The sequence below is a fragment of the Schistocerca gregaria genome, chromosome 4 (genome assembly GCF_023897955.1).
Source record: "Schistocerca gregaria isolate iqSchGreg1 chromosome 4, iqSchGreg1.2, whole genome shotgun sequence".
Classification (NCBI taxonomy): Eukaryota; Metazoa; Arthropoda; class Insecta; order Orthoptera; family Acrididae; genus Schistocerca; species Schistocerca gregaria.
The window spans coordinates 225,425,005-225,448,452 of record NC_064923.1 but is presented as its reverse complement, the minus strand read 5'-3'; the positions used below and the strand labels follow the sequence as shown (position 1 = coordinate 225,448,452).

The window sequence follows — 23,448 nt, the reverse complement described above, 5'->3', positions numbered from 1 at the left end:
AAACCAGAGGCTCAAACGATTCCGCGGAGTTCTGGGGTGCAAAAACCTCGACCTCCGCTATCTGGTGGAGAAATGTAGGGTCCACCTGAATAGGTCAGGCGTGCACTACACGCCAGAAGCAGCTACAAGGGTAGCGGAGTACGTGTGGAGTACACATGTGGGTTCTTTAGGTTAGAGAATTCCCTCCCTAGGACCGACAAATCGCCTCCTGAGACGCGGCAATGTAGGAGTAGGCAAAATGCAACAGGGAATAACAATATTAATGTGCTAATAGTAAACTGCAGGAGCGTCTATAAAAAGGTTCCAGAACTGCTGTCATTAATAAACGGTCACAACTCCCATATAGTACTAGGGACAGAAAGTTAGCTGAAACCAGGCGTAAACAGTAAACAGTAAACAGTAAACTCAGATAGGAATTACACCGCAGAAACAGGCTGGACAGTGAAGGGGGGGCGTGTTTATAGCGATAAGAAGTGCAATAGCATCGAAGGAAATTGACGGAGATCCGTAATGTGAAATAATTTGGGTGAAGTTCACGGTTAAAGCAGGCTCAGACAAGGTAATTGGAGGTCTCTATAGGCCCCCTGGATCAGCAGCTGTTGTGGCTGAACACCTGAAGGATAATTTAAAAAATATTTCGAGTAAATGTCCCCAACATGTTATAGTTCTGGGTGTAGATTTTAATTTGCCGAATATAGACTGGGAGACTCAAACGTTCATAACGGGTGGCAGGGACAAAGAATCAAGTGAAATTTTTAAGTACTTTATCTGAAAACTACCTTGAGCAGTTAAACAGAGAACCGACTCTTGGCGATAACGTATTGGAGCTTCTGGTGACAAACAGTCCCGAACTATTTGAAACAGTTAACGCAGAACAGGGAATGAGCGATCATAAAGCGGTTACTGCATCGATGATTTCAGCCGTAAATAGAAATATTAAAAAAGGTAGGAAGATTTTCCTGTTTAGCAAAAGTGACAAAATGCAGATTACAGAGTACCTGACGGCTCAACACAAAAGTTTGGTCTCAAGTACAGATAGTGTTGAGGACCAGTGGACAACGTTCAAAACCATTGACAATATGCGTTAGATTAGTATGTGCCAAGCAATATCGTAATAGATGGAAAAGAGCCACCGTGGTACAACAACCGAGTTAGAAAACTGCTGCGGAAGAAAAGGGAACTTCACAGCAAACATAAACATAGCCAAAGCCTTGCAGACAGACAAAAATTACGCGAAGCGAAATGTAGTGTGAGGAGGGCTATGGGAGAGGTGTTCAATGAATTCGAAAGTTAAGTTCTACGTACTAACTTGGCAGAAAATCCTAAGAAATTTTGGTCCTATGTCAAAGCGGTAGGTGGATCAAAACAAAATGTCTAGACATTCTGTGACCAAAATGGTACTAAAACAGAGGATGACAGACTAAAGGCGAAATACTAAATGTCTTTTTCCAAAGCTGTTTCACAGAGGAAGATTGCACTGTAGTTCCTTCTCTAGATTGTCGCACAGATGACAAAATGGTATATATCGAAATAGACGACGGAGGATAGAGAAACAATTAAAATCGCTCAAAAGAGGAAAGGCCGCTGGACCTGATGGGATACCAGTTCGATTTTATACAGAGTACGCGAAGGAACTTACCCCCCTTCTTGCAGCGGTGTACCGTACGTCTCTAGAAGAGCGTAGCGTTCCAAAGGATTGGAAAAGGGCACAGGTCATCCCCGTTTTCAAGAAGGGACGTCGAACAGATGTGCAGAACTATAGACCTATATCTCTAACGTCGATCAGTTGTAGAATTTAGGAACACGTATTAGGTTCGAGTATAATGACTTTTCTGGAGACTAGACATCTACTCTGTAGGAATCAGCATGGGTTTCTAAAAAGACGGTAGTGTGAAACCCAGCTCGCGCTATTCGTCCACGAGACTCGGAGGGCCATAGACACTGGTTCACAGGTAGATGCCGTGATTCTTGACTTCCGGATAGCGTTCGATACAGTTCTCCACAGTCGTTTAATGAACAAAGTAAGAGCATATGGACTATCAGACCAATTGTGTGATTGGATTGAAGAGTTCCTAGATAACAGAACGCAGCATGTCACTCTCAATGGAGAGAAGTCTTCCGAAGTAAGAGTGATTTCAGGTGTGGAACTGGGGAGTGTCATAGGACCGCTGCTATTCACAATATACATAAATGACCTTGTGGATGACATCAGAATTTCACTGAGGCTTTTTGCAGATGATGCTGTGGTGTGTCGAGAGGTTGTAACAATGGAAAATTGTACTGAAATGCTGGAGGATCTGCAGCGAATTGACGCATGGTGCAGGGAATGGCAATTGAATCTCAATGTAGAAAAGTGTAATGTGCTGCGAATACATATCATTTAGCTACAAAATAGCAGGTCAGCAACTGGAAGCAGATAATTCCATAAATTATCTGGGAGTACGCATTGGGAGTGATTTAATATGGAATGATCATATAAAGTTGATCATCGGTAAAGCAGATGCCAGACTGAGATTCATTGGAAGAATCCCAAGGAAATGCAATCCGAAAACAAAGGAAGGAGGTTACAGTACGCTTGTTCGGCCAGTGCTTGAATACTGCTCAGCAGTATGGGATCCGTACCAGATAGGTTTGATAGAAGAGATAGAGAATATCCTACAGAGAGCAGCGCGCTTCGTTACAGGTTCATATAGTAATCGCGAACGCGTTACGGAGATGATAGATAAACTCTAGTGGAAGACTCTGCAGGAGAGACGCTCAGTAGCTCGTTACGGGCTTTTGTTAAAGTTTCGAGAACATACCTTCACCGAAGAGTCAAGCAGTATGTTGCTACGTATATCTATCGAAGAGAGCATGAGGATAAAATCCGAGAGATTAGAGCTCACACAGAAGCATACCGACAATCCTTCTTTCCACGAACAATACGAGACTGGAATAGAAGGGAGAACAGATAGAGGTACTCATGGTACGCTCCGCCACACACCGTCTGGTGGCTTGCGGAGTATGGAGGTTGATGTAGATGTAGATGAAAGGTTTTGTACAGTGTATTCTAATACTCTTTCTACGAGACTGGAATAGAAGGGAGAACAGATAGAGGTACTCATGGTACGCTCCGCCACACACCGTCTGGTGGCTTGCGGAGTATGGAGGTTGATGTAGATGTAGATGAAAGGTTTTGTACAGTGTATTCTAATACTCTTTCTACTAATGTGCTTTTTGTTTTAAGTCATCTCACTCCTACATCTACATATACATATACGCTGCTTTAGCGACTCGTACTGACCTTGTTCGGGATTTTGTGTCCTGTTCCATCCGTGCTTTGTGCGAGGGAAAAATGGTAGTCCATATTTGCCCCAATTTTTATTGCTCCTATGAGCTCTAAGTGCCTTCGTTCTTAAGATTCACGTTTAAAATCTTATCCTATGAGGGCGCATAATGAAATTTTCTTACCAAAAATCCGATGTGATGACGGCTCGCAACAGTAGCTTTAACGGAGGCAGCGGCTGTACAGATAATTGTGCATGGAAACGAGAATTTGATGCTGAACCAGTACATGGCCTCTGTTGTAAGCAACATCGCTTCCGATAGGCCTCCACTATAGACATCATAATGTCTAGGCGTAAGTCATGCCCCGTGATATAATTCGGCCAGTCTGATGCATAGGAGTACCACACAATCTATTAATACGACAGTTAACAAGTGACAAGGAAGAAAGAGGAGCGCATAAAAGGCTTGAGTTAACAAACAAATTTGACAAGATGTAAGAAAACTGAGAAACAAACACTCCCGAATGTCGCCGTGAAAATTTGCTTTATCGTTTTTCGATCTATTCTCGTGTTCCATATAATACGGAGAAGAAACATCACAAGGCCGGATGAGTATTATGAAATCTCTAACGAATATGATGTAAGGACTTTATATATATATATATATATATATCCAATGAGGACACTACCAGAAAGTTAGCAACGTAATAAACGTAAAGACTGTGGACACGATACTAGAGGATGTGAAGGACTTCAACCATACTTGAAGCACTTGACGGATAAAGCAAGGAGTATATGAGAAACAGACTACAAGAGGTCAAATCAATATTGTTAACCAATACATCTTATCAAACATAGCCCATAATTTGAAAAAGTGGTTTCTGAGAAGGTGTTCAAATGGCTCTGAGCACTATGGGACTTAACATCTATGGTCATCAGTCCCCTAGAACTTACAACTACTTAAACCTAACTAACCTAAGGACATCACACACATCCATGCCCGAGGCAGGATTCGAACCTGCGACCGTAGCAGTCGCGCGGCTCCGGACTGAAAAGGTGTGTCTTTAGATATGAATGAAATGTAACTGGAAATCCCAAACAGAAAAAAATTTAGCCTTTGAGGTGTGCTATAGAAGAAATGCACTGGTAAAATAAATGGAGAGATTCTTGAAAGAACAGGAGACGAAAAGAATATGTGAAAGAGACTTACCTGCAGAAGACGGGCGTTGATAGGTCATATTCTAAGCCACCAGGCAGTATTTTACAAGATAGTACAGGGAGGAAAGAGAGCAGCACTGTTACAGGAAAAGACACAGATTGAGATTATACAATCAATAACTGCGGATATTGGATGCAAATGTTTATATGATATGAAGAGGTCCTCCGGGTACTGGGTAGAGCTGGTGCAAATCATATTCGAGAACAGTCTGGTGTGAATGTGAACTCGGAGCAGCGAGTTCGCTTAATACACACAGAATGTCGAACAGCTGCTGCCTGTGCGTGCCGAGTCAAGATACTTGTACTTCATTTCTCACCTAACTAAAGCGTTACAGTCAGTAAGAGTGGATTGGACCAATCGGAAAATGATTAACAATATTCAATCACGCGAGGAACTAAACTGTTTCAAAGCCAGTACAAGAGCCAGTAAAATTTCTACTGTTCTTTTCAGAACTCTACTGTGATCTGGACACTTTAAGGCAGCATTACCTACTGCGTTCCCCAGAGGATACTGGACGCAGCCTACATCGACGAGCGCCGAGTTGCCGACGAGTCACTGTGTAGTTAGACTCCAGGGAGGACACACAAGACACTAATTACGTTACATATCCGTTTTAATCCACTCAAGTTGATCTTGTGTGGAAATCCGTATGTCAAACGTAAATATACACTGATAGGCCAAAATATTATGACCGCTGCCCAACGCAAGGGTGGATACCGCGTAGTGGCGTTGCGGTCAAGAGAGGCACTAACAAAACAATGTAAGTAGAACAGACAGGGATGAGGGGTCACTCTAGGAAAGATATGGGCTGCAAATGGGGAAAACAATTGAGATAAGCGACTTTCGTAATGCGCAGATTATATTTTACTCAGAGCCTGTGAACGCGTATCTTTAAAATGCTGAAAGAGGTCGAATGTCCACGTGCTATTGTCATGAGCATTTGCGAAAAGAGGTAGAAGAACAATGAAACTACCACTAGGCGGTAAATGGTTGGACGTCTACGACTCTTCGAGAACAAGAGGTTCGGATGCTTGTCTGCTCTGTAAAGTAGGATAGACGGTGATCCGTGGCATCTGTGCCTATAGAGCACAATGGTGGTTACACACAAGTGTTTCGGAGCACAGCGATCATCGTGCATTGTTGAACCTGGAGATCCGCAGCAGAGCACCCGCACATGTTGACATGTTGACCCGACGACATCATCAGTTACGATTGCAGTGCGCAAGGGGGCCATCTGGATTTGACCGTTGACAAGTTGGAACATGTCAGCTCTTCGGATGAATCACATTTTCGCTGCAGTAGGTTTGTGATCGTCTCCTCAAATGCCGCCATCGAGGTGAATAGCGGCTAGAAACGTGTAGCGCGCCACGGACGCAGGCTGGTGGGAGCAGTATTATACTCTGACATGGGTCCTGTAGTAGTAGTCGCCAAAGACACGCTGACAGCTGCGAGCCATCTGCATCCCTTCATACTTTATGTCTTCGCCGACGGCAATGTCATATTTGAGAAATATAATTGTCCGTGTCTCAGAGGCGGAACCGTGCTACGACGGTATGAGCAGCATTATAGTGAACTAACGCTGATGTCTTGCTGACCGAATTCGCCTTATGTAAATCCCACGGAACCCATCTGGGTCCGTAATTGGCGTCATCTGTGCGGCCCGCTATTTACAAGAATTACGTGACTTGTGCCTAGATATCTAATGCCACATACCTTCACAAATCTACCAAGAAACTTTGGGATCTCTGACACCCGTAAGTGACGTATTTCTATTCAAAGTCGGACAGACAAACTGTGACTCAGGTGATCATCATTTGTTTGGCTCATCAGCGTAATCAGATGAAAGGTTCCACCCACCTGTTAGTGCATCTAGACCATCGTCAAAAAGTGTCAGGATAGTGTATCAGCGAGCACCTCAGCACTCAGCTACAGTTGCCACCAAAGAGGGTGACACGAGGGATAATAAAACTGATGTCAGTTATCGTTCACTATAGCAGTAGTTAAAGGCAAACCAAAGAATTAACATCACAGTCCTAAGAGTGCAGTTAAGTAATACAAAACTTCTATCAATAAGTCTCTGTAAGCTATTGCAAATCTTGTGTGCCATTTGTTTTTGCCCTAGGGACTGTCTAATCGTATTTGGTGCTTTAACGATCATCATAACAACTGTAGCTGCGTGCAAGGAATCACCTCATAACAATAATTATAGTATCAGTGTTAGGAAGTTATCTTTTTGCCATATTTATAAGTTTGGCGCCAAGTGTGTTTCGTGAATACACAAAACACCATTATCCAAACCTTTTAATTGTATGAAATTCCAGGGCCATAAATAATGCGGATTCATCTAGAATTAAGATGACGTTGCTTGCACGAGATGCCGAAACTGATGACGAAAATTACGTGAGAACCATCGAATTACTCAATGAAAATAAACTTATACTAAAATGTGCAACGCCATCTACTTCCCAACCGACAGTGATATACATTTTTGCTAACTATAGCTAAAATGAAGCACTACCTACATGAAATAATGAAATAATGTTGTCACTCAGTGTCACAGATACACCTATTACAAATGCGAAAACTTATTTCTCTCAACAGGACATCTGCTGTCGAGTTCTCACGCAGGCTATTTTCACACAGACTCTTTTCACTCAGATTACCTGTTTACTAAATGTGTTATGTTTTGAAAGCAGAGATACATGTTCAAGTGGACAGCAATTGAGTTTGGGGAATACCTTTGCAACTGCTTGTTAATATCCTGTAAGACATGCACAATAAAGATACAGATAAAAAGAAACACTTTTGCAATACTAAGCTCTCTCATTTGCAGTATAACACGGCAAGATCGGTGGTTAAATCGTTAGTTTATGTGAAGAAAGTAATTATTCTGGATGTGTGGACTTCTCTTAATTAAATATTGCATAATTGTGCCGCTCCATTACTCACCTTCTTTAGACACAGTACGGTTCTCTGAAGTGACGTGGTGGGTATGAGGATGAATTATTGCTACTTACCTGTCCACCACAGCTTCCGGATGTTAACGTTATTATGGCGTTTGTGGATTGCTGTGAGGAGAAGTGTTTGTGGTCACCCTCTACCTCCATCATTGTTTTCTAAACTCGTCACTACTTTCGAGGAAGAATGATAAAGGATTGCCATGAAAACCACAGTGGAACTGCTTTTATCCGTCCCGAGAAAACTGGAAGCTGTTTTGAATGCCAATGGGTTTCCTAGACGTACTATGCGTGGTAATGTGTCGTGTTTTCGGTCTTTCGAAATTGATGTCCATTCCCTATAGTAGCTCATATAGAATATTGCAAAGAGAGGAGCACAAAATGTATGACAATCTGAGAATAAAAGTGAAAAAATCTATTCCCTCCTATCTGGTGAATCAGACACTATTTTGCACTGTTGTAATGTATCTTAGTAGCTGAAAAACTAACAATGATAGAAGCGTATGTAGACACAAGTTTGAATACACAGTCCTTGTGGTAATTTCGAATCCCACCATTACGCCAAAACGTAATATGAAGGCCTACAGAAACAAAAACTACATCTTTCAAACCGTTGGCAACTCTAGAAAGGCAGTTGTGCTGAATATATCTAGAAGAGTTCGTCGAAGTCTCGAGGAAGATGGTTAACTTAGTGATAAACCATTATCATTATTCACACAATATATAAAGAAAGACAAATAAGTAAATAATAAAAAGAAACTAGATTTACGAGATTTAGTAGACAATAGTTTATTTCAGTTTCTTGGCTACAGGTGATCCTGTAGAATATGTATACGTGCATGAAAATGTTGTGTCCCTGTCTTAAAACGAAGAGTTGAGTTTCAGTCCACGGACAGTTTTTTAAACGAGCCTGCGATGCCGTGGATGTCAGCATAGCGGTTCTCGGTAGGGCGTTTGCTCTCGTCTGACATGTACTTGTCCTTCTCCAGCAGCCACTCACGGCTGATCATCTCTCTAAGTTTGTCTGAAACACAGGGAACAGTTTAGCTTTCTAACTTATACAACCATTCTGGGTTTCAGTAGCTTTCCTGTGTGTAAGTAAAACGTAATTTGAGACATATTTCTTACCAAAGTCGTTACGTAGCACTAAAAAACTAAAAATACTGAATAATACAGACTTACGTGAAAGAGGCTCTCTAACATAGGGTTACAGTAATTGTTCTTGAATAGTTACATTCGTTTTGCATTTTACGGTGTTCGGGTAGATGGCTAACTCAAGTCCAATGGACATTGGTCACTTCGCACTAAATGTAGTTCCAGTGCTCCATCACTATTCTAACGGCCTAGCTAGTTGCATTTCTACTACCCACTAAAATATTAATTCCAATTTTTTAAAAAATACTACTTTCAAATTAAAACTAGGATCATGAATATCAAACTGTTGTGAGTGATGGGGTTATGGAGACAAGTGGAAAACATTCATTTTATTAAAAATTTAAAAAAAATTGTTTTGTGTCTCAACCGACAGTCATATGACGGCAGTGGAGAATCACTTCATACAGGACCGCCGTTGTGAAATAAAAAGGAAGGAAAAATGAACAACCCAACGCTCAGTCTTTGAATTGTATTCATTCTGGATTGACTGATAACTAATTGTGGCAAGGTGGTTGCAGATACCATTAATATATCTTAAAGACAGATAGACAACTATTTCTGACAAATGCAGAGCCTATAATATTATTTTAAAATAATTTTTTGCTTTTAATTCAGTAATGAATGGTTTAGTTCATAGAATCAATTCGTATGACAGTGTCAGTATTTAATTTCGGTATCTCTGTGTAGTGTGCGGTTATTAATTCACTGTGTGAATCAGACTATCACTATTGGATTTCCGTGTTCAGTTGTTTTATGAAAGACAACCGTAGTGGCGAGGTATTTTTTAAAATTTACTGAGATTGGCGGGGATGAATTTAAAAAGAAAGTCGCGTTGTTCAAAGGAAAAGTTCTGAATAACACAGTTCAGTTCCCTCAACTTCCTAACGTGAGGTCAGAAGAATTTATTGCGGCCATGTAAGAATTACTATATGTTTTTAGGACGCTGCCAACCTCACACCTGTTTCAGAGACCGTTTGCCATTTGAATCGAAATCGATCCTGTGCATGTGAAGATTTAACTCATTGATCTTCAAGGTGATTCCCGATTCAAAGACAAATTCTTTCACGTTAAAACTGTGTTTTGTTTTCTTCAGGTAGAGTTTCCAAGGTTCCATGATGGGGTGACAAAACTGCTTTGCTATTTCTACCAGCATATGTATGTGAAAGATGTTTTTTCGATTACGTGGAAACCCGAGTGCGAATATCTGTAAAATTTTCCGCATCTCTTGGTATGCCGGAAGATTGTATAAGATAAATATTGTATTACGTCTTTAGTGTGCCGAAAATAAATAATACTGGATATCTGTTTCGTTTGTCATCTGTGTTGTTGAGTAATATCTAATATTGATCCAAGCCGCATGCAATGCGACTTCATTGCTATCTAAATATAGAGCGTTCGTTGTTTCCCCTCTTCCCCCTCCACACACTCAGACGTTGTGGCGTAGATGTGTGGGAAGTGAGGATCCACCCTGATACTCTATGACTTGTGAGCGAGGGCGTTGATTTCTAGATGAATTCTAGGCTGCCCCTGATGTAGACGTTCCATGAGACGAACAAACGTAAGAATATGTTTTCTACGATGTTAGAAATTAAAAATTATGCCTTCTGTACATTTGAATACAACGCATCGTGCATTGCAAAGCGATACTTTTTGTTGCATATATGAAAGCAGGGTTGGCAAAGATACCGTTGAATAAGAAATCAGAAACCTGGACGTAATCTCTTCCACACCCTGAAACAACTTTAGATTATCTGAAATAATTAGGGTAATCAGCGAGATGGTCACTGATGAATTTGTTCGGTAAACTTTTAGAGGATCTGCTTACAGGAAAAGTTATCAACAGGTCCAGCAGTGCCTCCCAGCTCGTCTGGTATGCAGTCACGCTGCACGTACTCGAACAGCGTCGTCGATCCTGGAAGGTGCGCGAACACCTGCAACAGACGGGCGGTATGACACGAAACAGTCCCAACACTGGTATGTTTTTCCGATGTACTCCTGAGTCATTACCACACAGTCACCTCAATAAACCAACTTTTCGTTAAACTGAAATTAATGAGCACTACAGTATGCAATGGAGAAACAAATTTTAATAATGTTCTTAATAGCCACATTTGTAGCAGCAGAAACTTATCTACTTAAAATTCATTTAATATCACTTTGAAAATAGTATTGCTAAGACTAAGCTTAAGATGGGTGAAGCAGATGTTGCCACTTACATCATATCAGTAGAAAAATGCCTAATATTAACCTCGAAACATCTGCAAAAACTTATGTTATAAATCAAGATTAGTTAACAAGTCCAATTGTTCGCTACAAAAACAGTATTTTTCTACTTCGCTGCACTCTTAAACATGCATATATAATACGACCTGAAACTACCCCACTGCTGACAGTACCTCGAATGTCACTAGAAAATCTGAATGCGCAAATTTATTTAAAGCATCTGTTATCAAAAACTCGGTAAGCTAAGATTCCGGGCAGAGAATTAGTCATCCCAGGAAACTTCACACTAAGACAGTCTACCACAGCCTATAGTCTCTGTCATGATTGCAATTCGATGAGGAACAGAGTCCACAAACATCTTCAGGTTAGCCTTACGCAGCTGAAGCTGCTCAAAAATGATCACATCCCGCTAAGACACCAAACTGTGAGGATATTTCCTACGTTTGATGCGCTATTCCAAATAGCCCTGAAATTTTTATGGGAATGAGGTCTGATGGTATAGTTACTCAGTCGATGCGCGTTACGGCGCTTGGGTGGTAGTCAAACCCGAAACGTACGCGTGCACTCTGTGAACACGGAAGATGGGGATGTTCACAGCAGAATTACAATGTCACAGAAGAAAGAGCAAGACTTGGTTAACGAGAATGTTCAAATGAACTCACTGGTTCATACTCACCATAAAATGAATGAGCGGACCCAAGTCATAACAACAACCCCCTGAAAACATCACACAACCTGCCTCAACCCTGAAATACAACCGCCACACACGCTGGGCTGCAGGTGCGCTCTACGCAGTCCATCAATTGAGAAGAGGCAAACAGCAACTCATTGGACCACATCATACGTGTCTAGATAACTACTGTCCAGAATGAAATTCCCACTCTGAAGCGGTGTGTGCGCTGATATAAAACTTCCTGGCAGATTAAAAATGTGTGCTGGACCGATGCTCTAACTCGGGACCGTTTCCTTTCGCAGGCAAGTGGTCAACCAAATTTCATATCAGCACCCATTCCGCTGCAAAGTACTAATTTCATTCTATAAACAACACGCAGGCTGTATCTCCACAGTATACTTTCTCCAGTAGTGCTAGTCTTGCAAGATTTGCAGGATACTTTCTGTCATGTTTGGAAGGTAGGAGACGGTGTACTGGTGGAATTAAAGCTGCGAGGAGATGTGATTTGGGCTTCGATAGCTCAATTGGTAGAGAACTTTCCCGACAAAGGTAGAAGTACCGAGTTGGATTCTTGGTCCAGCAGACAGATTCAATCTGCCTGAAAAGTTACAACTACCGTCCAGTTTGGTATTATTTGGCTCAAGAAAGACGTACGGGTGTATCCGCCGCTGGGACCAATAGCGGGGTAACCGATTCCAGTTGAACATTAAATGCAGTTCTCACCAAACTGTTCGCTTGGGAAAATTTCTGAAACCTGATAGTCGAGGGAAAGCAGGATTAGGTTGCGATTGTGGACAGGGCCGCAATCATTAATTATTGGTTGTCTTTTACAGTTACACACATTTATTTTTAAAACTGTAATTCCAGGCTCAACAATAAATGAAAAATACCACACGTTATTAATGAAGGAATAAAAAACTGTGCAAATAATAGTGTTTTCTGTGCGTCACAATTTAGCAAATCACCATAAAATACCGATATAGATAATGTTTGAAAAGAACACACTACTGTGATCACAGCTGAATGCCTTAGACGGCAAGAATGACAATAAATTAAGAATGTTAAAGAGCTTAGCGCAGTTACAACATATAGGTATTGAAATATTAAAAGTAAGTGGCACAAACACAACAGAAGGCATCAGACGCGAGAGATGGTAGTAAATAAGGTTTTAAGGCTCACTGATAAAATACAAATATCGATTTTTTTATGCAAATGACCACAATGACGGCTGAAGGCCTTACACGCCAAGAACGTCGATTATATAAAGAACTTTAGAAACCTACTGTAAAACAGCAAATACCAATAAAGGTTAATTAAAAGAAACAAGCAACTGACCACTGAAAAGGTGAAACAGGAAGATTGTAACCTTGTAACACAATCTTTATACTGCAAGTTTTATTCCAGAAGGCCAAAGGAACGGTTAACTAGACATGCTTAACCTTCAATGTAGGTATTACAAGGTATTATAAAAAATTATACAATAATGAAACACAAGGACTGGTCACAGACGGTGCTCCAGGAAGGTCCGGCAACAAAAACCGTCGCGAGCTATGAGATAGGCACCCAAGGCATTCACTTCAAAGAATGGTAACTCAGACTTTGGCAGTCTAACGAATGACTACTGATAATCTTGCTCAGGCGACCTGACGTCAGATAAACCAAATATAAGAATGGAACAACACGTCAAAGCCAGAACCGGTGGACTGTACTACGCCCCCCAGAATACTGTGCTTAGAACACCCAGAATGAGAAACGAATCACTACCACCATAGTAGAAGAATCGCCAACCAACCTACAATCAAGAAAGCTGTCGAAACTACACGTCTCACCGGACAACTGCAGCGAGGCGAGGAAACGTACACTGCCGTTCATGCACTAACCCTCCAGGGCAGGTAACTGGGTCGTTAGCGGCCACCAGGCAGGAAAAATATCGCTGGTTGAACTTAAAAAATTGTAACAAGCTGAACGCAGTAATAATAAGTCGTGGAAACCCCTATCAGATCCGCTTTCTCTGAGGACTCCACTCGCTGCTCTTCGCCTCGGCGACACTACGAGCAGCAACACGAACCCAAGTCACTGGATAATCGCGAGATGTCGCAATGGAGGAGGTTTCTCTACTTGGATTGAAATGCACTCACCTTAATGCTAGCTGGATCCGGTTTACGACGAGGTCGTGCACCCTCGTGACCACAATGACGGCTGAAGGCCTTACACGCCAAGAACGTCGATTATATAAAGAACTTTAGAAACCTACTGTAAAACAGCAAATACCAATAAAGGTTAATTAAAAGAAACAAGCAACTGACCACTGAAAAGGTGAAACAGGAAGATTGTAACCTTGTAACACAATCTTTATACTGCAAGTTTTATTCCAGAAGGCCAAAGGAACGGTTAACTAGACATGCTTAACCTTCAATGTAGGTATTACAAGGTATTATAAAAAATTATACAATAATGAAACACAAGGACTGGTCACAGACGGTGCTCCAGGAAGGTCCGGCAACAAAAACCGTCGCGAGCTATGAGATAGGCACCCAAGGCATTCACTTCAAAGAATGGTAACTCAGACTTTGGCAGTCTAACGAATGACTACTGATAATCTTGCTCAGGCGACCTGACGTCAGATAAACCAAATATAAGAATGGAACAACACGTCAAAGCCAGAACCGGTGGACTGTACTACGCCCCCCAGAATACTGTGCTTAGAACACCCAGAATGAGAAACGAATCACTACCACCATAGTAGAAGAATCGCCAACCAACCTACAATCAAGAAAGCTGTCGAAACTACACGTCTCACCGGACAACTGCAGCGAGGCGAGGAAACGTACACTGCCGTTCATGCACTAACCCTCCAGGGCAGGTAACTGGGTCGTTAGCGGCCACCAGGCAGGAAAAATATCGCTGGTTGAACTTAAAAAATTGTAACAAGCTGAACGCAGTAATAATAAGTCGTGGAAACCCCTATCAGATCCGCTTTCTCTGAGGACTCCACTCGCTGCTCTTCGCCTCGGCGACACTACGAGCAGCAACACGAACCCAAGTCACTGGATAATCGCGAGATGTCGCAATGGAGGAGGTTTCTCTACTTGGATTGAAATGCACTCACCTTAATGCTAGCTGGATCCGGTTTACGACGAGGTCGTGCACCCTCGTGACCACAGCCCTTCCACCCGGAAGTCCGTGCATGCCGCCAGCGGTCCCGGCATGTTTTCGTACTGCGCGGACCTGGCTACTCCTGAGTCCCCAACCGAACCGCTTCACTCACACAACACGCAAAAACAGCGACGTCGCCCGAAAAAAAAGTGGCTCAAATGGCTCTGAGCACTATGAGACTCAACATCTTAGGTCATCAGTCCCCTAGAACTTAGAACTACTTAAACCTAACTAAGGACATTACACAACACCCAGCCATCACGAGGCAGAGAAAATCCCTGACCCCGCCGCGAATCGAACCCGGGAACCCGGGCGTGGGAAGCGAGAGTCGCCCGAAAGATAGGGCAACAGTTACCACATTTCGATAACCGCCGCTGCTGCCACTAGCGGACCGGCAACGCTTGCGAAACGAGTGACACCAGTCAAGACGAGAGGAGGACTAAACCGGAATCATGCCAACTAAAGGAGGCGATCTGGCCTCCAACAAAGGGCGGAAACCTACAGACAGCACCAACGCGGGCCGCAGCACGGCTCAATTTCCGTCCGTGTTTGAAACCAAATTTAATTGTATGAATGCGTACGAATCCACAGCTGTGAAACATTATATGTAAACTGAACCTCACTGCAGCTGATAGCTGTAATCCCCTTCAACTTACAAATATAATTCATAAGGTGTAACACTTGTGTCTGGTGCTTATCGGCTAGAATATTTTTAAAGCTTGATGAGCACGTAGGTGCGAAGCTGTTCATGTATCAAAGCTAACAGTTACTAGTAGTTGGACAAACCATCATCGAAGTAACAAGGTAAAGTCTGTAATGGCTAGCCCCCTACGAAGTAGAAGCTAAGTTGCTTGGTCCCCTACTCTTGATCAACTGCGCAGAAATCAGAGCGGTGCTCGTTGAGCTCCACAGCGTCGTCCACTCTCGTAGTGCCAACCTAAGAACGTGCACCTACGCTGTGGAATCGGAACTATCGATACCACAAAATGCTACGTAAAATCGTCAAATTTGGCAGTTCTAAAATGCTATAGGTCTTACGGGAACGGTAGTGTTTCGGAATAGACATTCCTAAAAATACTCGTTACAAGTACAAAATGTTAATTTGTTTTTGCTGTGGTCTTCAGTCCAGAGACTGGTTTGATACAGCTCTCCATGTTACTCTATCTTGTGCAAGTCTTTTCATTTCCCACTACCTATTGCAACCTATATCCTTCTGAATCTGTTTAGAGTATTCATTTCTTGGTCTCCCTCTGCGATTTTTAATCTCCATGCTGCCCTCAAATACTAAATTGGTGATCCCTTGATGCCTCAGAAAATACCCTACCAACCAATCCCTTCTTCTAGTCAAGGTGTGTCACAAGTTTCCCTTATCCCTAATTCTGTTCAGTACCTCCTCATTAGTTACGTGAGCTACCCATTCTTCTGTAGCACTATTATCGTCCTCGTTTCACTTCCATACACGTCTACACTCCATATAAATACTTTCAGAAACGACTTCGTGACACTTAAATCTATACTAGATGTTAACAAATTTCTCTTCTTGAGAAACGCTTTCCTTGCCATTGCCAGTCTACATTTTATACCCTCTCTGCTTCGACCATCATCAGTTATTTTGCTCCATAAATAGCAAAACTCATTTCCTACTTCAAGCGTCTCATTTCCTAGTCTAATTCCCGCAGCATCACCCGATTGAATTCGACTACATCCCATTGTACTCGTTTTGCTCTTGTTGATGTTCATCTTACATCCTCCTTTCAAGACACTGTCCATTCCGTTCAGTTGCCAGTTTTCTTTCTCCTGATAACAACGTCCTGCGTCTATAAAAAAAAGAAATAAACTCATTGGCACAGTAAACGAAACGGGTCGCCTTTAGTGGCCAGGAAGTTTGTGCGTATGTACTGGTAGCTATTATACTGTGTTGTACAGTAGTACCTTAACTCACACCGAGCGAGGTCGCGCAGCGGTCGGGAAGACGACCGTTCAAAACTAGAGCGGGCATTCAGATTTACGTTTTCAGTGATTTCACTGAAACGCTCCTGGCAAATGACAGGCCTGTTCCTTTGAAGGGTCTCGACCGATTCCTTCCTAATCCTTAACACAATCAGAGCTTGTGCTGCTCCTCTAATGACCTCGATGTCGACGGGACGTTAAGCATTAGTCTCCTCGTCCTCCTCCTTAACACAAGTCCGTAAAACGTTTAAAATATTTTCAGCATGATGTATAAAATGCTAAATCGAAACCAACACAGACAAAAGAAATTACTAAATTCAAAATTAACAGCCTCAGTTGCGGAGTTACCTAGATTTACCTAGGTTTCAATTGGGATAACCCAACCTTCTTCAGAATTACACTTACTAATGTTTGTCCATAATGAACATTGTCAAACTAAAAATACAAATACACCAAGTGTCGTCATATTTTAAAAACTTAACTGAAGCTGCCTCAGCTCCACTTCCCGACCGCGATACGGCAGCCACGAGTGCTGTACTGGAGGTCGGGAAGTGGAGCTGAGGCACCTTCAGTTAAGTTTTTAAAATATGACGACACTTGGTGTATTTGTATTTTTAGTTTGACAATGTCCATTATGGACAAACATTAGTAAGTGTAATTCTGAAGAAGGTTGGGTCATCCCAATTGAAACCTAGGTAAATCTAGGTAACTCCGCAACTGAGGCTGTTAATTTTGAATTTAATATTTATACAGTTGCTGACAGGGCCGCGAAATGCTGAAAGTATTGAAAAGAAATTACATTGATAACATCACATCTTTCACAACGAATCGTTAAATGGTACTCCAAATGGGACCCTTTTACCCTTTTGAAACCATAAAATTATTTGAATAACTACGAAATAATATTGAAATTTATAAATAATTGACTAACGGTTCATACAGTACAACACGTTCTTAAATACAATTAAAATATGAAACTGAATGAAAAGCCCAGTATTCCCCTGTAGCTGTACGTATATAAGTCGATTAGAGATCCACATAACAAGTTCACAACTTTTAATTTGCTTCTTCTGCTGTGTATAAACTCTGTGTCATATGGTATAGGGAATTGTTACAGAATGCCGCATAGTAAGGCAAAGTTGGCTAGGCAAAGTTCTTATCCCTCGTCAACTGATAAACACCATCATCAATGATGAATATCCAGTCTGTGCTAAAATCACGAACTTCCTTCACTTTATTGACTGTTGTACAGTCACCAAATGTTTGACACAGGTCCACCTATACCATATGATATACCATTTACATGCATAAGAAGAGACAACTTAAGAGTTGTTTGGGTCTCTAATAGGCCTAAATAAACACAACTACAGCGGACTATTGGAATTTAATAATTTTAACACCAGTATTTAAACACCTGTCTTACTGCATGACTTATTTTAGCTGTGACTGTCCCCGTTTTAAAACTATCTGTAACTTTTACATTTGTTTATTACAGGCAGTTTAATGGAACAGAGAACGCGAAGTTATTGTGTAACTAGGCTAGCATGACAAGTATAACAGCCATATCCTGACACTTAATATCGGGCAAAACAGTAGTATGCCTACTCTTACCATTGTCTTACCGAAATTAGTCTACTGCAACAGTTTTTCATTCTTGCTGAGTTCAGTTGCATTTTTAGCACTAAGACGCATTGACCCCCTTTCTAGCACCATCGTACTTCTCATGAACTCACTGTTTACATGTTAGACACTGAATCATGACTTTCTTGATATCACAATATATAGTACAGAACCGGCTATCCTCGTTGCAACTGATAGATCTATTTACTGAAGCTAATGGATGTTCAGCTTTTGCTGTCCTCTTCGGTCTAGAACCGTGGAGTGATCTTGTCATAGCTGTTCTTCTTCTCCCTTCTGTTTTTGTCGCAGTATCTTCCAGGATATGATTGTGTTGACTTCTTGTTATTAGAGTCGCTTTCTGAACTTTGTATTCGTCTTTTCCAACTGAGATTGTGGGCGGTGTCGGAGAGCTGTCAATCAAGGAAGTTTCAATTTTCTACTTGAGATATCAGCCTCAGGATTTCATGATTTGGTTCTTCTGGTGGTTATAGCATGTTTTCACGCTGAAACATGCGTGTCGTGTGACAGTTCACTAGTAGTAGCAGTTAGGCTTGTGTCTCACACCTCTGAAACAAGACACGACTAGTTTCAAACTGATGTGCTGCTACAAAATTACAGTCTTGATCCACATCTCTGTTCAATGGCCAAACTCCTGTTTCAGGAAAGCCATACATTGCCGTACCCACTATTGCTGCGTGTCAATATGCTTTCCTAAACAATGTTACTATATGGAACTGGGTGACAGCTTCTAGTCCCTCTTCGCTCCGTCTTTGTCGTAGGAACTTCTCCATTTCTTTGATCTAATAACTAGTCAGTGGCTTGAAAAACGAAACGTTAGTGGCTGCAATCCATGTGTTGTGTGAACTAGTAGCGAGAGCATAGTTACACCATTTTCTCGAGCAACCTTTAATGCTTTGAGAATTCTGTTGTGTGTACAATGTACATCTAGAAGGAGTAAAACTTGCGTTTCCTTCGACAGATGGAGTATTCGATGAAATGTTTTAGCCACCTCCAAAAAAGGTCTTTGTTTGCAAATCCATTTTCGGAACTGTTCGCAGAAATTGTTCCAGGTGGATCGCCATCTTGTAATCCGTCTGCAGAATGCAGGCTTTTGTAAATTAGAAATGTCTGGACATATAGTTCAGTGGAAGATGCACCGCAATCTGCTATTGTAGTAGAGCCCCTTTCTTCACTGCCAAAAAGGTCTTACAGCCTTTATAAACTTCAAAGCAAGAACTTTTCGAGGCTCTTTTTGGACTGTTCACAAGCCTGCTATCCCGCGATGAAAACTCGAATAGCAACCAGTTTATTCTCGTCAACGACCCATTCCTATACGTCAAAAAATGGTTAACACTATCTTTTTTGAAACCTTTGGCCTGAGAAAAGGATGTCGGCTGTGGTTGAGGAAAGTTCATCTCGGGCATCTCATAAATAACACCACTTATAACCAGAAATTTTTTTCTCTTCACTCAAGCCGTGTCTAAAGCTAGAATGCTCAACTCCCGAGCTGTAACCCCAAACAGATATTCCTCTAGGTTAAGGTGATGTGGTACTAACTCATTTTTTTCACTTCTTGGGCAACTCATCCGTGCTACCTGTAATTTTATTCTGCACCACTGCAAAACAGTTAATTCAGTTTAAGGTCTCTGCAACGTAGTCCTTGGAACATCGTATGTCATGGCAGCGTCATTCACCCCGATGTGTCCGTTTCGCAATGATTCAAGTGCACGACACATATTATCTTCATCCCCTCTGTGATATTTCCTTCCTAACAGCACCCAGAAATAAACATGAACGGTATAGCCTGCACTAACACTGTTTTCCAGGTTATTTATTGACCAGGTATATTTTTCAAACTACAAGTAGGCGATAATTACAAATGAAATAATGGAAACATACTTTTAATAAAATAATTATTTTACTCAAAAATTATATTGAAATTAGATTTAAAGATTTATGTCTATAGTAAAGGATGTCAGATATTTGTCAAATTATTGCAGTGGTCACCTCCAAGGTGAAGTGTAGCTGCGGAAAAGTGTTTATAGGCGAAACAGGAAGCACTGTCAAAGAACGTATGAATGAACACGAACGCCAACGCGCCTAAAACAAAGTGAAACGCGTGGTGGCGGAATGAGAACTGTGGGCTTGGCATTGATTCAGTGACGTATGTATGGTGGTTAGGGAAACGATCATTTATAGAAGACAATTCCGAGAGGCGAGTGAAATCTTGAACAACTTATGTAACTTAGATAGAGAGGACGGCAGTAGGCTTCCGGTATCGTGGCTCCCTGCCATCAAGAAATTGAATACGCGGCCGGGGCTTGCGAACAATACGAACAAGGTACGACCTTGCAGCCTCCTCAGTGAACAGTGATATTTTGGATAAACATTCTCCCTCTCTCGATCTGCCCGTTTCGCTTCTAGCCAATGATCATGGCCAACCAGACATATTATTTCCTCCAACATGTGTCTCTCAAAATGACCGCAACGGGGAAACCCCAGAAATTTAAGCTGGTGCAGAGGCTTACCGACCGACAATCTTCCCCTTTGGCATTCGCGAATGGAACTTGTAAGGTGGGATAAGACCGTGTTATCAGGATTATTCTCCGCCACACACCGTCACTTATGTAATGCAGATGTAGAAGGTCCAAAATCATCAATTCACCGTATTCTACGAACACCAAAGAATACAGGTCAATAATCCTCTTTGAACTAATAACTAGGTAGGTTACTATGGTCATATTTCAGACAGAAGCTGAAATCTGACGATGTTAAGTTTGTAATTCTGTAAGGTGTCAGGCAAATCCAACACCTTCCATGAAAACCCTGACATGATAAGCAAATCCAGTAGTATGTCACATACCTCCGAATAAATCGTGACATTAAATTAACTAAAGTAATACGAGTAAAGAGTGAGCAAATGGAATACCACAGACTAACACAAGAATGCCTAAATGCATGTCGTACCTTCCCACCGTGAGACCGACGCAGTTCCGAGAGGAGAAACGAGAAGCCGAGAGCAGCACTGTGTTAAGCTAGAAGGCCCTACGATAAGGGACGGGCTGGACACCCACGCCGCCAGCCTGCCTGTAAGACTACCACCCGCACGTTTTAGCGTGAGACTTTTTCGCGTCTCTGTTACGTCAAGAACCACCCCCCAGCCCATGTTAAAAGCTAGAGCTCTCCCGAAAACAGTATAGATCTTACGATAACAAAAAAAAAGGGCCACTACCACCCGCAAGCTTTAGCGTGAGCCTTTTCGCGTGTCTGTTACATTAGGACCATCCTCCAGCCCATGTTAAAAGATAGAGCCCTCCAGAAGAACAGTATAGATCTTACAATAACGCTAAAAGGACCACACCAGCTGCAGGTTTTAGCGTGAGACTTTTTAGCGTCTCTGTTACGTTGCAAACTTTAAAAAACATTGCCCCACCACGAAAAGTATAACGTTTCCCAGTGGATAGACAGAATTTTTGTAGGCAGAGCTTAAAGTTAACATTGAGACCCTGATTGGTCAGATGAGAACACAGCCAGATAGTTTTTTTAAACCAGCTTCGGTAAATTGTAGTAAGGAGAAGTTAGGTGAGAGTTGCTCCCGAGATGGCAAGGTGAGCGGAGCTGTGATGCCCGCCGCTGCCCTGACGGTGCCTAAACACCGACAAGGTAATGAACGCACGCGATGCCGCATTTTTGAGCGCATAAGGATTCACTCAGAACTGCAGAAGTCTCATCTGCTACTCCCCCTTTTTGCGTAATACTACTGTCGATCGTTAATTAAAACTCATGGTGTTCACATTTGCCACTTGAAGATCAGGTCTGAAACGCGATGACTTTCCTTTTCTATAGTTATTGAGAAGCCACATCAGCCACTGTAATTTACGATAAGTTAGATAAGTAATTAATGATAATTGAGGGTCACTGTAGACCATTTTTATAGTTATCTCTTTTGTGAATCTTAAATTAAACCTAGATTATAGGTGTGATATGGCATAGGTCATCCTTCGATCGATTGTAGAACTCGGAAACCCATTCAGGGAATATTCGTTCACATTTTAGTTTAACGCAGTTGGTTTTTACCATCCTGTATTAAAACATCTCCTTTTATCAACAGTGCAATTTATAAACAATGTTTTGTGAGTAGAATACAATTTCCAATGGTAAACTTAACTGATTTATCGACGTTATTTTACCAGCTAACTAAAAATAGGAAAGCCTAGAACCCTTTCCTCTAAAATTAGTTAGTATTAAGATTCTTTTACAGGGAGTGTAGTACAGCTGACGCTGAGATCATTAAGTATTTGCTTATATCATCGCTAGTCTCACTGAACTCTTCTGAATACTACGTGTCATGTGTGGTCTGGCGTCTCCTTACCTGCAACAGGTCCCAGGTTCCAACTAGTTAATTCCCTAAAAAACACGCTCAGAGCGTAGTTGCGCGAAAGTGATAGGGAGACACGATATAGAACAATCATCCACCACCATGAATGCTTAGAATTAATTCAACTGAATGTGGGTGGAAAAGACATCTCGGTTTTTTATAGAGCAGGGATTATCTGACACGACAGACTTTGACGGAGATTTTGGACGTTTTGGACACTACAGACCAATATAATTTGAACATTTAAGATCCTTGCACCCAGTGACACAACGTGGACATAACGTCTGAGAGTGGTGGTTGATTGAGAAGACACAACAGATGACAGTTTTCTCCTCCAATTGCGAAAACATTCTGTTGGCCCCCACTTATATAGGGAGATATGATCATCACGATAAAACAAGAGAAATCAGGGCTCGCACAGAGAAATTTAAGTGCTCGTTCGAGAGTGAAACGATAGGGAGGCAGCTTGAAGGTGGTTCATTGAACCATCTGCCAGGCATTTTATTGTGAATACAGAGTGGTCACGTAGATTCAGACCAACGGATAATAGCGTCATAATGAAGGCAGATGCCGTCAGGATGTCTGTTACCATCGCGACTATTACAAATAAGACAGTGTTGTGGCTGGTCAGGTGAAGACGTCCAGAGGGCCGAACGGCTCCAACACGATGCTACAGTTGTACCATGGCGACCTTTTGATTCGGGCGTGACAAGGCACGTAGATCATAGGCGCTGCATGTTAGAAAAATTCTATTCTTCACCCTTATCCAATTTTCACGGACGATGTGAGATGTTTTATGCCAGAAATGCTGCCGGATAAGAAAAACATTTTAGAGGCATAAACAGTGTACC

The 23,448-nt window shown here is 41.8% G+C and overlaps 1 protein-coding gene across 1 annotated transcript in view; it reads right to left on the bottom strand.

The window, feature by feature from the left end:
• Positions 1-8,282: 8,282 nt before the first annotated feature.
• The window catches only part of LOC126266763 (clavesin-1-like), a 29,321-nt gene continuing 14,155 nt past the window's right edge, over positions 8,283-23,448 (bottom strand). Inside the window, exons 3-4 of the mRNA XM_049971283.1 lie at positions 10,423-10,528; positions 8,283-8,466 (exon numbers count right to left, since the gene is read on the bottom strand). Coding sequence (XP_049827240.1) covers positions 8,324-8,466; positions 10,423-10,528 — 249 coding nt within the window. The 3' untranslated portion in view covers positions 8,283-8,323. The remainder of the gene's footprint in view (positions 8,467-10,422; positions 10,529-23,448) is intronic.